At 51.3% G+C, this 17,401-nt stretch overlaps 1 protein-coding gene across 2 annotated transcripts in view; it reads left to right on the top strand.

The window, feature by feature from the left end:
- PAXIP1 (PAX interacting protein 1) overlaps positions 1-6,144 on the top strand; it is a 39,866-nt gene extending 33,722 nt beyond the window's left edge. For both annotated transcript variants that reach the window (XM_043463961.1, XM_043463962.1), the window contains 7 exons: positions 262-364; positions 1,479-1,647; positions 3,909-4,009; positions 4,881-5,015; positions 5,099-5,174; positions 5,261-5,321; positions 5,710-6,144. In XM_043463961.1, coding sequence (XP_043319896.1) covers positions 262-364; positions 1,479-1,647; positions 3,909-4,009; positions 4,881-5,015; positions 5,099-5,174; positions 5,261-5,321; positions 5,710-5,725 — 661 coding nt within the window. In that variant the 3' untranslated portion in view covers positions 5,726-6,144. The remainder of the gene's footprint in view (positions 1-261; positions 365-1,478; positions 1,648-3,908; positions 4,010-4,880; positions 5,016-5,098; positions 5,175-5,260; positions 5,322-5,709) is intronic.
- The last annotated feature ends 11,257 nt before the right edge of the window (positions 6,145-17,401 follow it).

The following is a 17,401-nucleotide window of genomic DNA, read 5'->3' as shown; positions in this document are numbered from 1 at the left end:
CCTCACAGACCCCCAGGGCCAGCGCGGGCTGGGGCGTGGTACCTGATCGGCCCCTGCCCTGGGGGTGCCAGGCGAGAGTCCTTCGGGGTGACTGTAAATGGTGGGAAAGCACAGGTGAGTCACTGCACTTTGCTTTAAGGAAAGAAAATCACACACAGGTGAGGCTCTCAGAGCTTGTTAAAGCTGTTAAGATTAAAATCTCTTGTTTGGTAAAGAACATACTAGAAGTAATAGCCATTCTCTTCTATGTGTGTTTCATAGAATTGAAGATATTCCACCTCCCACCAAGAAGTTAACACCGGAACTGACCCCTTTTGTGCTTTTCACTGGATTTGAGCCTGTTCAAGTTCAACAGTACATAAAGGTGAAATTTCCTTCTGTTTTGCATAAGGACTTTTAGGAATGTTCCTTTCTGTTTATATTTGCTTTAGGCTAGCCGTTTTGTTAAGTTAACATGTAATCAGGAATATCGTGTTGTAACGGTGTTCATCGTGTGCATTTATAAATTGCGCCATCATTACATCGTTGCCTTCCCGCCTCGTTCCCGCTGCCGCTTCCTCTTTAGACGCTTGCTTGCTTGTTATGACGACTCAGGTGAGGAGGCCAGGAGCAGTCTTGTAATCACACATTAGCAGAGCCGCGCAAATACCGTTTTCATAGGGACGTTAGCTTACGAGAGTAGCTGGGCCCCTTCAGGTTTCCCTAACGAACCCACCGTCTTCTCAAGACTTGTTCTCTCAGGTGCAGCGGGCCCAGGGCTCAGCGGTGTATTTGTATTTATTTACATAAATGCACTTCTGGAAGTAACACCAGGAGGGATTGTGGGCTTGTGTTTTGTTATGTGGGTGTCTGGGGAGGGGATGGTTACAGTATAGTTGACCTGTATCACAGGGATTCAAACATTTCCCTTTATTTTTTTAAGGAAAAGAAACAATTATAAAAGTGTTTTTTTATTTTTTATTTTATTTTATTTTATTTTATTTTTTTTTAAAAGTGTTTTTTTAAATAAATATAAAATTGCTACTATAAAATTCTTTTTTACTTTTAAAATTGGGTATAAAGAGATCAACTTTTACATGTCTAGGTCTAAAGTCGATTTTTATGTCATCATTTCTTAGAGCCTGTGTCTTAAGGTGCCTTGTCTACACTCACTGTGGCATAGACAGCCTGGGAGGTTCGCTCCTTGCGTAGCGAACGGCCTTGTTCTCAGAGCTTTCTGCTGCTTCAAAGGGGTGTCCTCCGGGTGTCCAACGGGGGTCCTGCTTCAGTCTTGGCTTGTGTGGCACTGATTAGGGAAATTGTCGCTTCCAGTTTCCACTTGGCTTGCACGGTGGCGTAGGTCTGGCTCACCGCTTTCACCCTTTCTGTGGCCGAGAGCCCCATTCAGGGTCTAGACAGTTCCCAGCCGTGGGCGGGCGGGCAGGCGGGCGGCTCTGCAGACAGGACGGTCTCACCACTGCTCTGTTCCCGGCCCCCAGAAGCTCTACATCCTGGGCGGGGAGGTGGCCGAGTCCGCACAGAAGTGCACCCACCTCATCGCCAGCAAGGTGACGCGGACGGTCAAGTTCCTGACGGCCATCTCCGTGGTGAAGCACATCGTCACCCCTGAGTGGCTGGAGGAGTGCTTCAAGTGCCAGAAGTTCATCGGTAAGTGGCCGGGCCGCGCCGCGGGGACTGGGCGCCCAGGTGGGAGGGCTTGCCTTGAAATCGTCTCTGTTTTCATCCCAGCAAACGGCGAGTTCAGTTTTTAAGTCTGTGAATTTAAATGGATAAATAACAGATTATTTCACGTCCCAGTGAGTCACTTGATGCCTTGCATCTTACTGTGAAATACCGTGTGGTGATTGGGGAGAGCTCTCTGGCCCTGCCTGGCTGTTTCCTGATGACTCGTCCTGTCTGTTACGCTGGCTGTCGAATGGGGTTCCAGGTGTGGGACGGTGGCTGGAGCGGGGCCCGGGAGCCCAGGAGTGTCCTGGGAACAGGGGCACCCACCCCAGGACAGGCGGGGTCTCTGCGGTGGGACCGCCACCCCGCTGCTGTGCCCCCGCACGCATCCCGCCGGGGCTGCACGGTGCGGCCCTGCGCCGGGGTGGCGTCCACCGTGTCCCTGCCCCGCCCGCCCGCTCTCGGTTGTCTGTGGGGAGCACTGTGGCGTCTGTAGCCGCTGCTGCCCCAGGCCGACTCTCGTTTACCCTGTTTCCTCACGTCCACTTCTGTCTCATCCGTGGAGATGGCACCGTTCCCACGTCGCCCGCCATGACAGTGGCCACCGGCCGGGCTGGTCTCGTGTCCTCCCCGCTCTTCCCGCCAGTTGTGACCACCTGGGAGCTTTTGGCAAAGCAAGAGTGTCCTGGGCTCGTCTTAGGCTTTTCTGCCCTGACACCGGCACCTGTGTGTCCCAGGGATCCCCACCACCCCCGGTGGCTCCGGGCAGACCTGGGGAGCTGACGGCGCTCGGGCCGGTGGGCTCTGGCTGCGCCAAGCCGACTCCCACGGTGCGTCTCGTGTCCGTATCCGGCGCCAGTCCCACAGCACAGGGCTCCCGCGCGTCTCTCCCTTCCCGCGTCTGCGCTCCAGCAGCGAGACGCCTGCTCCCCGGGTCCTAAATGCACCAGCTCCCTGGACAAGTCCCCTGTGTGTAGGCAGCCGCCTCGGCCACCCCTGTGCCCCCAGCCTGCAGCACGTCCCGCCTGGGCTCTGACGGCGTAAGACAGCGCTTCCAGCCACGGGGACGGGCGTTTGCCTTGGTATTCACACAGTGTGAGACGCCAGTTGTGCAGGTTCTTTCTCTCTGGAATACACATGCCCTCTGTGCCGCTGTGGGAAGTTTGATCTTCAGGTTGGCTCTTGCCACAGCTCTGGCCAAGTTAACGTGACTCTGCTGCTCTTCTTAGAAACCCAGGGTGTCGGAGCTGCTGTGTCCCTCTGAGTCCTCCCTCCTCACACACGCACTGCTCCTCCGTCTCAGCCCTTCAGCAGGCGCACAGCCTTGATCCTGCTGCAGAAACTGGCATTTCAGATGGATCACTCCATGCGTGACAGAGCTTTGCGCATTCTTTAACTTCGTTTTTTAGACACTCTTCTCTTCAACCTAGTGTGGTGCCTTTTTCAGCTGGTGGCTGGTGGGCCTGCATTTCTAGCACTTGTTAAATCTCCGTGTCTCCTGAGTGACGTGACGGAGTCAGTGACTATGGTCTCTGAGCTGAAAATGGTTTTCTCGTTTTTAAGGCATTGTTTTAAAAAGAGTGACAGACCCAGCGTGTGGCCCGTCAGCATGTCCTCTGACTCAGCCCGACCCTGGACTGTTGGTTTGGTTACGATGATGAAATGAAACGCTTTTCTGAACGAGTTGTATTCATAAGAAGATTAAAACATTTTGTGATCTTTACTTTTTGACAAATTAGGTATTGTTTAAAAATTCTTAGAGCCTCAGAATCTGGTCGAACCATTCTTTGTCAATTGTTCGTGTGTGAGAGGAACTTGTTCCTGGTCCATCTGTGAACTGTGGCTAATGAGTCTCAGCCGGAGTCCAGTGGCTCTGAACTCACTGGTCCCTGCGAGCACACGCTGGCTGTGACGCTGGTTCCCGGGCTGTCCCTCCGCACGGGCGCCCTTCACCTGCGTCTGGGTTGGGGCGCTGAGGCCCCCCAACAGCTGAGGGTGTGGGGAGCCGCCCAGGGGTGAGAGGAAGGTCCATGGCTTTCGGGACATTTGTTCCTAAAAGCTGAGAAACAATGGTCCAGGAGGAAGAGTGTCTTTGGCCTGGCTTTTTTCGGGAGGAAAGTCACTGAAATACAGTTGGGGAGACTTTCTCGCTGACAGGTTTCTCCCGGGGCGCCTGGGGCCGGTCACACGCGGTGCCCCCCAGCGCCAGGCCCTGTCTGATCCCGTGCTGTCTTCCTCTGCAGACGAGCAGAACTACCTTCTCCGAGACGCGGAGGCCGAGGTGCTTTTCTCCTTCAGTCTGGAGGAGTCCTTGAGGAGGGCCCACGCTGCTCCACTCTTCAAGGTACGCCTGGACGGGAGCTCAGCTCAGCTGCTGCCGCTGGGCGGCCGTGACAGCAGGCGGCTCTCTGTCCTCCCGGGTGTGTGCCGGGGCTAAGAGGATCGATACGGACAGAGATGCATTACACATAACCCGGGTTCAAAGAGCATGTTATGAATAATTTGTAAGATTTAAATTTGTTTTTTGCTTTTAACAACTATTCTCGTAAAATGTATATTCAGCTGGAAAATGGAGATCATTCTTGAGAAAATACTAACTGAATATGTGTCTAATAATTCTAGACTATGGTGTTTAAATGTTTCTAAGAACAGTTTAGAAAATTTTTTTGTATCAAACTGGCTTAGTAGATTAATAGAGGTATTTTTTTTTTTTTTTTTGGTTCTGTTTTTTTACTCTTAAGGAGCCAACTTAGGAATCAAGAGATTTGCAGTACTGAGTTAAGAGTACATTACCTAAAATAGCCTGTGTTTTTCTAAATATTTGAGGAGTTTAAAACAAGATGGTATTTTTTGTACATTTAAGAGTAAGAGTGTTAGAAAATTTTAACCATCAAAATCATTTTATACTCCATCTGAGCTTTAGAAATTGTGAGAAATGTTCTTATTCTTGCTCTTATCACAGCATACTTCATGTCTTACAAGAATTAACGTTCTAGTTGCTCTTTAATAATTATAGGTCACACCTAGCATATGAGGGTGCTTATTTTTGAAATTCCATGTCTGAAATTCCAGGCCCACTTCATGTGGGGACTAGGGGGGTCTAGCACCATGTAGCTCCATGAAATTAGGCATTTAGTCAAATTTCTTGGGTAGAGTGACAAATTACACACACCGAAAATTCAGTTTGAAACCAATACACGTATTTTCATTTTTAGGCGAAATACTTTTACATCACTCCTGGGATCTGCCCGAGTCTGTCAACCATGAAAGCAATTGTGGAGTGTGCGGGAGGCAAAGTGTTGTCTAAACAGCCGTCTTTCCGGAAACTCATGGAACATAAGCAGAATAAGGTGCAGAGAAGTGAAACACTGTTGAACGCGTCAGTGTCATGTATGAGGCTCAGTAACCAAGAAGCTGCTTTTCTTTTCCTTAGAGTTTGTCAGAAATAATTTTAATATCCTGTGAAAATGACCTTCACTTGTGTCGAGAATATTTTGCCAGAGGAATAGGTACGTTCATTGCTCTGCTGCGTGTCGGCGTGTGTGGGTGCGGGCAGGTGCGTCTGTTTGACGGGTTTTGTCTCTGTTCCTGGCAGACGTTCACAACGCGGAGTTTGTTCTCACCGGAGTGCTCACTCAGACACTGGACTACGAGTCATATCCTTTGGGAAGGCGGTGGGTGGGCCCCTCTGCCCGGGAGCCCCCAGGCTAGGGCACGCCTGCCAGGGCTAGTGGTGGAGCCGCTGGGAGGCCCACTGAGCCCCGTGGGCTGTTCTCTAGAGGAGGCGCTCTCCCGCCCTCCGTGTTTAGGTCCGAGAGCCCGTTCTGCGCTGCCTTTCCTTACAGAAGGAAGACTTGGCATAAAGCTCACCTGAGCCGCCTGTGGGTGACCGCTCGGGCCTCTCCTCGCGTCTGCAGCCTGAAGGCAGCCACGGGCGGAGGCCTGGGCCGCAGGGCCTGGCAGGCGCCCTGCAGGGGAGGCAGGGCCTGGGCCGTGCTGGGGGTGGGCCGCGCTGCTGTGGGTTGTTTTCCTCAACACGCCCACGTATAAATTCAACTGACGCCCGCGCTGCTGCCCGGACCGCGGCCCGCCCCCGGCCCGTGCCCCCAGGCGCCCTTGTTTTCCAGCGGCTTGCTTCAGGACAAGCGTTTTTAAAGCAGGAAGACAAATATATTAAATATGTTGCATCTTATTTAAGATGGGTAATTTTATTCTGAGGAAACATAAATTATGTTTTGTATTATACAACTTTTAAGAGCCCACATTAGGTTTTATGATTCATTTGCTGGGTTTTTAAATGTTTTCACAACACTGTTAATGGAACTTTAGCTGCAGATAGAAATGATGTAAATAAAGACCTTGCTATCTCTAAATTATGGATCTTAAAGATTTGAAATGTTTTGTACTTTTATTTCTTATACTCTTTTCTTTTATATTGAAATCTTGCCCACATTTTAAATAAATGTACTTTTGAACTTTGCTTAGAATTGAGTGATTCCTTTGTTATGACACATTTTTTGGTATAGTTTATATAGTGTTTGCATTAAGCTGGATCACATTTTAAGTAATTTCACGGAAAAATATTTTCTGGTAGGATTGTCTCTCGTGGAAGTAATCTTTTATCAAGGTGAGACGTAAACTCCTGAGCAGAGGTTGTTCACAACATTAGCAGTTGGGACAGCACGGGCACCAGCCGGCCAGACTCGTTAACACGACAGGAGCCCACACCTCTGCCTGTTCCAGATGCGGCTCTAACGCACTTCCTGTCGGGCTGCAGGCACAGAGACGGCCGTGACTCGCCAGTGACCGCTGACGTCCGAGCGTGTCTGACGCCCCGCAGGTGTTGGCACGCTCGCCCCGCCGGCCCCGCCCATCCGCGTGCTCCGCGGACGCTGAACTGGCCTCCACGGCAATTGCTGAGGTGTCTTCCTACGAGCTGGAATTGGCCCCAGTCTGTTCTCCAGTCGTGCAATCCCTACAGTTTAATTCCTGAACACAGTTTAGGGGGAGCACGTGCATAAAACACGTCAGGACTTCCATGTCACAGGAGCTGTCAGCATTGTCGTGAGGCTCCGGCGTTGCTGAGTTACGGGGGATGTCCTCGCGGCTCTGACGTGGAGTCAGTCTTGCAGTTCACCACTCGAGGTCACGGTTGTGAAGCGAGGCTCCACACCTGCGACCTCATCTATGCCCTAGGCCCTGACCTGTGGCGACTTCCCCATGACCCGTCTCTTGCCGTGTGAGCGCTGTTAAGTCTCAGCATGCGTGGATGACATGCTGATGGTCTCCCGGAAACATTCATCTGTCAAGCTCCTTAAAATGCCCTGTTGACACTTAAACTGTTGTCTTTAAGACTATCTCACAATACGTGTCCGTTTTAGTTCCTACTTTTGTACCTAAGCAAACAAACTTAGGTGTAGAACTGACTCTCTTCATGAACCACAGGTGGAATGAACGTTGATGTGAAAGAACTTAAAATCTGTAAGGTCCTGGAAGTACACAGGAGTTTCATGAGTTGGCACAAAATGTTGATTGCTCAGTATTCAGAGTATGGGCCTGCTTCTTATACCCTTGAAGAAAAGTGAACATGATAATGGCATAAAAGCCTCTGGGTAGAGTCGATGCATCTGTTCAGTCTTCAGTGAACATGGGGGTTTGTTTAAGCAACATGCAAGTCTGACTGATTTGATTAACCTTTCAATGAGTGTTTTTTCAAAAGCTGCCAAGAAATACTCCTTAAAAACTCCAGGAGCTGTCTACAGCCAACTGGCCTGCACAGCTGCTGAGCATTGACTTGGAGGCTCAGAGGAAATTATGAAGATTTAAGAAAAGATAAATCAACTTGTTAGGTTGATTAGGTTATAAAATTATTTATCAGAAGAAAGGAAGTCTTTCAGTTAGTCCTGGTTTGACTCAAGATTTAGTAGAAGTATAATGTAGACCACATATATAATTTTAAAGTTTCTAGTAGCCACAATAAAAAAGCTCTTAGATTTTAGTTTCTACAGTTTAATATATCTGAAGTATTATAAGTAATATTTTAAAAAATTTTAAAAATTCTTGAGATTTCATACCACTTACGGTTCAAAAAGTAGATTTACATACCCAAGGTATTGTAAGTGTAGGGTTTTTAAAGTTAACACAGATTGACGGTTGAGCCCTCCTCTCACACCAGGCATACTTCCAGTGCACGGTGAGCTGGTGTGGCTGGTCTCCACCATCGCACTTTGCAAACGGGTGGGAGAAGCACGAATATGACTGAAGACGGCACGCTTGGTATCCAAGCAAGCCCAGGATCACATCATACCACTGCGTAGACAAGTATGTGACTTGGAATCCAGATGGCAGAACAGGAGGATGTGGAACTCACCTCCTCCCACAAATACATCTACACATGGAACAGTTCTCACAATACCTCCTGGTGGGAAAGCTCAGGCACCAAAGATCTCCACGTAACCCAGGAGGATGCGGGGCGGGGGGAGCAGGACTGGCCCTGCACCCCTGGGAGGAAACTCTGATAGGGGACAGGTTCCGGCCCCCAGAAAGGCCCTCACCCAAGGGGGGACCGGCCTGGTCAGAGAGGGGGTCTTCAGAGACTCAGGATCATGCGGCAGGCAGAGCCGAGAGCCCGGCAGAGAGGCTCTGTGCTACCTGCACGCGGTCTCCAGCCAGAGACGCGTGCCGGCTGGTTCGTGCAGGACAGGCTTGGGGAGACGGCTGTGGTTGGCTGAGTGAACAGCCTGCCGGGCTGGAGTGCAGCGCCACCGCAGCTCGGGTGGTGGGGAAGACGCCCCGGCTGTTGTAGAAGCAAAGCATCGATGTTGAGGGGCGTGTGAAGGGCAGAGCGGGCCCCCAGCAGCCTCCACACTCCCCCAGCACAGCCCCGCCTCCACGAGCCCTGGGAGCACTGGGACACCGCGGAGGCGGGGCTGACCGCAGCCTCCCCGTGGGCCGATCTCTGGCTCTGTCCACTCGGCGCCTGCGGGACACGCGAGTGGACAGCGGCGGCTCCCTGGCTGGTCGGGCCCGGGCCGCTGTGGGCTTTGTGGGTGCCCCTGGGGGCCGGGCCAGGCCTGAGCTGCTCCCCGCTCCCACGGCTGCCTGGGTTCACAGCTACCGATTTCAGAGGACCTGCACCGGTGGCCTTGTGATCACAGCCCTGAGGGCCGCCTGCCTGCGCCCCCGCAGAGGACGGGGTCCCAACAGACCCGCACCAGGACAGGGTCGTGACAATGTCAGAAGTGAGAGGGGTCTAAAGGAAGCTTTCAGGTGTCTAAAGGTTTCATTACAAGAGAACCCCCACAAGGCTGCTGGCGGACTCCTCTCCAGAAACTCTGCCGGTTAGCAGGGAGTAGCCAGATAAATTCAGAGTCCTAAAAGGGAAAACTGTGCCGCCTAGGATCCTCTACCCAGGAGGACTGTCATTTAGCATAGAAGGAGAGGGGATTTCTCAGACGTGATGCCACGAGATGAGCCCCCCAGGTCGGAAGGTGTCCAATACGCCACTGGGGAAGAGCAGAGGGCAATTAGTAATAAATCCAGACAAATGAAGCGACTGGGCCAAAGTGGAAACGACACTCCATTGATGATGTGTCTGGTGGTGAAAGTCAAGTCCGATGCTGTAGAGAACAATACTGCACGGGATCCTGGAATGTTCGGTCCAGGACTTGAGGAAAATTGGAAGGGTTCAAGCAGGAGATGGCAAGAGTGAACATTGACATTCAAGGAATCAGTGAACTAAGATGGACTGCAATGGGTGAAATTTAATTCAGATGACCATTATATCTACTACTGTGGGCAGGAATCCCTTAGAAGAAATGGAGTAGCCCTCATAGTCAATAAAAGAGTCTGAAATGCAGTACTTGGATGCAATCTCAAAAATGACAGAATGATCTCTGTTCACTTCCAAAGCAAACCATTCAATATCATGGTAATCCAAGTCTATGCCCCAATCAGTAATGGTGAAGAAGCTGAAGTTGAACAGTTCTATGAAGACCTACAAGACCTTCTAGAACTAACATCCAAAAAAGATGTCATTTTCATTATAGGGGGCTGGGATGCAAAAGTAGGAAGTCGAGAAACACCTGGAGTAACAGGCAAATTTGGCTTTGGATTACAAAATGAAGCAGGGCAAAAGTTTTGCCAAGAGAATGCACTGGTCATTGGAGAAGGCAACACCCCACTCCAGTACTCTCGCCTGGAAAATCCCATGGGCGGAGGAGCCTAGTGGGCTGCAGTCCATGGGGTTGTGAAGAGTCGGACATGACTGAGCTACTTCACTTTCACTTTTCACTTTCATGCATTGGAGAAGGAAATGGCAACCCACTCCAGTGTTCTTGCCTGGAGAATCCCAGGGACGGACGAGCCTGGTGGGCTTCTGTCTATGGGGTCACACAGGGTCGGACACGACTGAAATGACTTAGCAGCAGCAGCAGCAGTACTGGTCATAGCAAACACCCTCTTCCAACAACACAAGAGAGGACTCTACATATGGACATCACCAGACGGTCAACACCAAAATCAGATTGATTATACTATTTGCAGCCAAAAATAGAGAAGTTCTGTACAGTCAGCAAAAAGAAGACCAGGAGCTGACTGTGGCTCAGATCATGAACTCCTTATTGCCAAATTCAGACTTAAATTGAAGAAAGTAGGGAAAACCCCTAGACCATTCAGGTATGACCTAAATCAAATCCCTTACGATTATATAGTGGAAGTGGTAAATAGATTCAAGGAATCAAATCTGATGGAGTGCCTGAAGAACTATGGATGGAGGTTTGTGACATTGTACAGGAGGCAGTGATCAAAACCATCCCCAAGAAAAAGAAATGCAAAAAGGCAAAATGCTTGTCTGAGGAGGGCTTTCAAATAGCTGAGAAAAGAAGAGAAGTGAAAGGCAAAGGAGAAAAGGAAAGATATTCCCATTTGAATGCAGAGTTCCAGAGAATAGCCAGGAGAGATAAGAAAGCCCTCCTCAGTGCAAAGAAATAGAGGAAAACAATAGAATGAGAAAGACCAGAAAGACAAGAAAGTTAGAGATACCAAGGGAACATTTCACGCAAAGATGGGTTCGATAAAGGATAGAAATGGTATGGACCTAACAGAAGCAGAAGATATTAAGATGAGGTGGCAAGAATATACAGAACTGTACAAAAGAGATCTCAATGACCCAGATAATCACGATGGTGTGATCACTCACCTAGAGCCAGACATCCTGGATTTCGAAGCCAAGTGGGCCTTAGGAAGCATCACTAAGAGCAAAGCTAGTGGAGGTGATGGAATTCCAGCTGAGCTATTTCAAATCCTAAAAGATGATGCTGGGAAAGTTCTGCGCTCAATATGCCAGCAAATTTGGAAAACTCTTCAGTGGCCACAAGACTGGAAAAGGTCAGTTTTCATTCCAATCTCAAAGAAAAGCAATGCCAAAGAATGTTCAAACTACTGCACAATTGCACTCATCTCACATGCTAGCAAAGTAATGCTCAAAATTCTTCAAGCCAGGCTTCAACAGTATGTGAACCAAGAACTTGCAGATGTTCAGACTGGATTTAGAAAAGGCAGAGGAACCAGAGATCAAATTGCCAACATCCGCTGGATCATCGGAAAAGCAGGACAGTTCCAGGAAACATCTACCTTTGCTTTATTGACTATGCCAAAGCCTGTGGATCACAATAAACTGGAAAATTCTGAAAGAAATGGGAATACCAGACCACCCTACCTGCCTCCTGAGAAATCTGTATGCAGGTCAAGAAGCAACAGTTATAACTGGACATGGAACAACAGACTGGTTCCAAATTGGGAAAGGAATGCGTCAAGGCTGTATGTTGTCACCCTGTTCATTTAACTTACATGCAGAGTACATCATGTAAAATGTCTAGCACATGCTGGAATCAAGATTGCTGGGAGAAATATCAATAACTTCAGATATTCAGATGACACCACTCTTATGACAGAAAGTGAGGAGGAACTAAAAAGCCTCTTGATGAAAGTGAAAGAGGAGAGTGAAAAAGTTGGCTTAAAACTCAACATTAAAAAAACTAAGAAAAAAAACAAAACAAAACTAAGATCATGGCATCCGGTCCCTTCACTTCATGGCAAATAGGTGGGGAAACAATGGAAACAGTGAGAGACTTTATTTTCTTGGGCTCCAAAATCATTGTGGATGGTGACTGTAGCCATGAAATTAAAAGACGCTTGCTCCTTGGAAGAAAAGCTATGACGAACCTAGATGGCATATTAAAAAGCAGAGACATTACTTGGCCAACAAAGGTCTGTCTGGTCAAAGCTATAGTTTTCCCAGTAGTCATGTACTGTACTGGGATGTGAGAGTTGGAACATAAAGAAAGCTGAGTGCCGAAGAATTGATGCTTCTGAACTGTGGTGCTGGAGAAGACTCTTGAGAATCCCTTGGACTGGAAGGAGATCCAACCAGTCCATCCTAAAGGAAATCAGCCTTGAATATCATTGGAAGGACTAATGCTGAAGCTGAAACGCCAATATTTTGGCCACCTCATGCGAAGAGCTGACTCATAGAAAAGATCCTGATGCTGGGAAAGACTGAAGGCAAGAGGAGAAGGGGATGACAGAGGATGAGATGGTGGGATGGCATCACCAACTCAGTGGACATGAGTTTGAGCAAGCTCTGGGAGTAGGTGATGGACAGGGAAGACCGATGTGCTGCAGTCCCTGGGGTCGCAGAGAGTTGGACACGACTGAGCTGACCTGACAAGTGAAGTGTGTGTGTGTGTTCAGTCGCTCAGTCGTGTCCAACTCTCTGCAACCCCAAGGACTGCAGCCCACCAGGCTCCTCTGTTCAGGGGATTTCCCAAGCAAGAATATTGGAGTGGGGTGCCATTTCCTACTCCAGGGCATCTTCCTGACACAGGGATCATACCCACGTCTCGTCTCTCTTGCATTGGCAGGCAGATTCTTTACCACTGAGCCACCTGAGAAGCTCAGAGGTGAAATAGAATCTGCAAATTAAAAAACAAAAGACTCCCTACAAACCAAAGTCCAGGACCTGATGGCTTCACATGGGAATTCTACCAGACATACAAAGAACTTATACCAATTCTACTCAAAGTCTTCCAAAAGACTGAAGTGGAGGGAACACTCCTAAAGACACTATGAAGCCACCATCTCCCTGATACCAAAATCAAAGACACTACAAAGAAAATCATAGGCCAATATCTTTGATGAATATGTTGTTGTTGTTTGATTCATCTTTGACGAATATAGATGCAAAAATTCTCAACAAATTAGCAAACCAAATCCAGCAAGACATAAAAAGGATCATACACAATGACCAAGTCAGATAAGTCCCAGGACTACAACGATGGTTCAACATGTGCAAAAATGTCATACACCACATCAACAAAAGCAAAGACAAAAACCAAGATCACAAGATCCTCTCAGTAGATTAAAAAAATGCCTCTGCAAAAATTCAGCATCCATTCATGATTTTAAAAAAACTTACTGTATCTCAACATAATAAAAAACTATCTGTGCCAGTGGATTACAAATACTGAACAGTGAAGAGCTGAAAGTCTTCCCCCTAAAATCTGTAACAAAGATAGAACTCATCACTTCTATTCAACATAGTATTGCAAGTCCTAGCCACAATAAAAAGACAAGAAATAAGGGTATTTAAATTGGATGGAAGTGGTGAAACTGTCATGATATGCAGAGGACATGATACTATAAGTATTTATAGAAAACCCTGAAGACTCCACACAAAAACTAGTGGAACTGAGAAATGAATTCAGGAGGTAACAGGATACAAGATTAACATACAGAAATGGTTACATTTCTTACATTAAAAATGAAATATCAAAAGGGGAATGTTTAAGAAGAAACAAATTCCCTTTTAAAATTGCATCCCCCACCCAAAATAAAGTACTTAGGAATAAACCTGATCAAGGAAGTGAAAGAATTATACACTGAGAATTAATATAAAATATTAATAAAGGATCCCTCTGTTGTTCACCTCACACTATCACCAGCATTGTTAAATCAGCTATATCCCAATATAAAAGGTTTAAAACAATAAAAGGACTAAAAAATATTAATAAAGGAAACTTAAGATGGCTGAAAGAAAGTGGAAAGATATCCTGTGCTCTTGGATTGAAATAGCAAATGTTGTTAAAATAGCCATACTACTCAAAGCAACTTATAGATTTAATGCAATCTGTAGCAAATTACGCATGACATTTTTCACAGCTAGAATAATCCTAAAACCTATGTAGAAACATAAAGACCCAGAACTGCCAAAACCATCTTGAAGAAAAAGAACAAAGCAACTCACTCCAGTACTCTTGCCTGGGAAATCCCGTGGACAGAGGAGCCTGATGGGCTACAGTCCATAGCGTTTCAAGGAGTCAGACACGACTTAGCAACTAAACAACAAACTATCCTCTATAGATAACTTTCCTTAGAAAAGGACGCTATTCTAAGAAAGATAAATATTCCTGCCCACAATCCAAGGCTTGGGTCATCTTCGTTTCATTGTCTAATGATACCAGGTGGTGGTGATGACAACCGTCATATGTAACTTCCCACCTAAGACAGTTAGACCAGCGAGTCTCAGCACAGACTAACAAGCTCACACACCAGTCAACTGCTCTGGCGTCCCAGGCGGCACAGGGGTAAAGAATCCGCCTGCTAATCCAGGAGATGCTGGAGACATGGGTTCCACCCCTAGGTGGGGAAGATCCTCTGGAGAAGGAAATGGAACCCACTCCAGTATTCTTGCCTGGAGAACCCCATGGACAGAGGAGCTGGCGGCCTGCAGTCCACGGGGTCACAGAGAGTCCGACACGACTCAATCGACCAAACAACAGTCCCCTGCTCAGTTCGCAGCCCTGGTCAGACTCCCCGAGAAGAAGCGCCTGTAAGAACACGGCCTGTCCACAAAGAAGAACCAGACACACGGCAGGAACCACGCGTGCCAAGACCAACCCAGGGCAGTGCGCGGCCTGGGGGAGGACACAGCCCTCAGGAAGGGCTGCAGGGACCCCCTGGACGCCCCCAAGGCCCGGGGATGCAGGTGGCACTCGCCAAGAGGCCCAAACAAAGCAGGTCGGCCCGAAGCCGAAGCCGACCTTACCTGGTGTCTCCAAAATGGCAAGCCTGGGTGGCTCTGAGTACCGGGTCCCAGGGGAGGCTGTGCAGCTGGCCCCCGGCCGGTTCCTCCTGGCGGACGCTGGGTCAAACGCAGAGACGCCAGGGCCTGCTCACAAGGTGGCCGAGCAGGACTTGGGAACAAATCAAGTCTGCCTCCCAGAAGGCCTGGGGCTGGGGTATTTACAGGATAAGGAATTACGAAGCCGGGCATGCGGGGAGCGCGGGGAAAGGTGATGGGAAAAGGTGTGGACTGGTCCTTCTGCGCAGGCTCAAGGGACCTCAGGCCGCCCCACGCGCCGAAGGCCACGGGCACGCGTGCAGGCCCAGCTGGAAGGGCCCTGGTCCCATCCGGCCACAACCAGCTCAGCGCCAACCCAGCACAGCTGACCCCCCAGCTCCTAGGAAAGAGCCGCCCAAAGGCAAACGCCTTCCTGCGGAGGCGCTGAGCTGCCTGCAGGACGCACGGGTCCCCACCGCCCTGAGGGGAGCGGGCGGGGGAAAGGGGTTTCAGAGTCGGGTGTCTGAGCCGCAGGGTCCCGGGGGCAGCCTTGGGGAGCCTCGGCATCCCCCGCACACGAGGCCCGGGCCTGCTGCTGGTCCCCGGGGTTCTCCAGGACCCTGGGCGCCCCCGGCCCCTCTGGACACCGACTGCAGGCAAGCTGCCCCGGGGCAGGGGGCGACGCTGCCCCACTGGGGCCTCATGCTCTCCTGAGTCCTTGGCTGCTTCCTTGCCCCTGCAGGCCTGTGACAGGGACCCGGCACGGACAACCGGGGTGTGCGGGGGTCCCCGAGCAAGGCCTCTCCCGCCCCGGCCCCGTGGGCTCCGGGCCGCAGTGTCAGCTCCGGATGGGGGCAGCGGGCTCTGACTCAGGCCTGGTGGGGGCCCTCCCCCGGGGCACAGGCTCCACCCACCGCTTGCCCGGCCTGGCGTCTGGAAGGCCCGGGGCAGCCCCACTGTGTCCCTAGCCCTCAGTCCCCTGCGGAGCCCCAACCCCCTGCCCGGCTTCTCATACCCCCGCCATGGGGACCCTCAGCCCACCCAGCACTCCCCCACAGGCTGGAGCCCACCCACCTCCTGCACCCGGAAACCTGTTTCCCAGAGGTTCTCCGGGTTGCAGTTTAAGAATGCAAACTGTCAGGCATCCTTCCGGCTCTTTGGGTGAGACGAGGATCCCAGGCATCCTGGCTCACATGCCGCCCATGTCCTCGTCCCCTCGGAGCTGGCCTCTGCCCCCTGAGGGGGGACGGGGGCCCAGAGAGGCCAGGACACCTTCCCAGGACATGCAGCAGCCGGCAGGCAGGGGAGGGCGACCCTCTGATTGCGGAGCCTGCGGCCGGCAGGCTGCACCTGGCCCATCTGTCCTCATGGCCTCTTGGGGAGGCCAGGGGACCGGACGCTGGTCGGGGGCCAGCCCTCCTTGCTGGGTGGGTTCATACCCCGCCGCTCGCTGACCGTCAGAAAGGTCTCTGTCCACTCCATCCTGGGAGGTGTGATGGGGTGTCCCCACGGGCAGCGAGCCCGCCCCTCTCCCCAGCGTCTGCCTAGGAAATCTCCCCCTGCGCCTGGCGGGGGATTCTGCTAGAAACCACGATGCCAGGGACAAACAGGGCTCCCTCAGGACAAACTGCTGTGGGACCTGGGTTCCCAGGCCACGTCTGAGGTCCAGGGAGGCCGAACAGAACCTGGAGCAGACAGAGGTTTCCGGCCGGGGCCAGGAAGGTGGGTGGGCAGGTGGGTGGTCTGCGCTCAGGAAGCTCGAAGCCCTGGTGGGAAGTGTCTGTAGGCAAAACTGGGGGAAGGGGAGGGCTACACCTCCCGAGGGTCAGTAAGCTGCTTTGGGGATTTTCTAGAATTAAAATAAAGGCCTTCAGTTGCCCGTGGGAAGCCCTGGCAGACCCAGGAGCACGTTGCCTGGGGGTGGGGGGCAGACCCCTCAGCCCCGCTCCGGTGTGGCCGCGGGCCCACAGTCTTTCCCTGAACCGTGAGCCGCCGGCAGGGCTGTGGATGCTTCCCAGCTCCACCGAGGTGCACGCTGGGAGAATCCAGATGGGAGCCCGGAGGAAGTGGGGAGCCCTGCAGGGTCCGGAGGGTTTGTGGCCGCCCCTTCCCAGAGCGCAGAGATCCCTCCAGGGGCCGCCTGGATGCTGGAGCGGCCTCTCCCTGCCGAGGTCGGGGTGGGAGGACGGGCGGCTCATGGACCCCCAGGCCTGCCGCCCCCTCGGGCCCGGCCTCCCCCTCCTCCCCCACACGCAAGCTGTCCCTTGGTAGGAAAGCCCGCCTTAGGGGCTGTTGCATCACTGCCCCCGCCACCACCCCACCTGATCTCACCCGCAGGGCCTCCGAACGGGACCTTCTCCGGAGGTCTTTGCTCCAACATCACAGACGACCAAGTGCGGATGCGGCCGTCAGGGTGCCTCCTGACCAGGGGGGAGGTGTCCGCACAGAACAGGGAAACGTGGATGTGGACAGACAGGCCGGGCGAGGCCGTCCAAAGGTCGGAGGTCTTCCTGCCCAACGGAGGGACCCCCAGAAGCCGGGAGGGGGCCCGGCCCCCACTCCCCCGCCCCAACACCTCTGTTAGGGGAAGCATGCTGACCGAAACCGCCCGCCCTG

The sequence above is a fragment of the Cervus canadensis genome, chromosome 3 (assembly GCF_019320065.1).
Source record: "Cervus canadensis isolate Bull #8, Minnesota chromosome 3, ASM1932006v1, whole genome shotgun sequence".
In the NCBI taxonomy this organism is placed as follows: Eukaryota; Metazoa; Chordata; class Mammalia; order Artiodactyla; family Cervidae; genus Cervus; species Cervus canadensis.
Note: the sequence above shows the minus strand (reverse complement) of the source record. Positions and strands in the feature narration are given on the sequence as shown.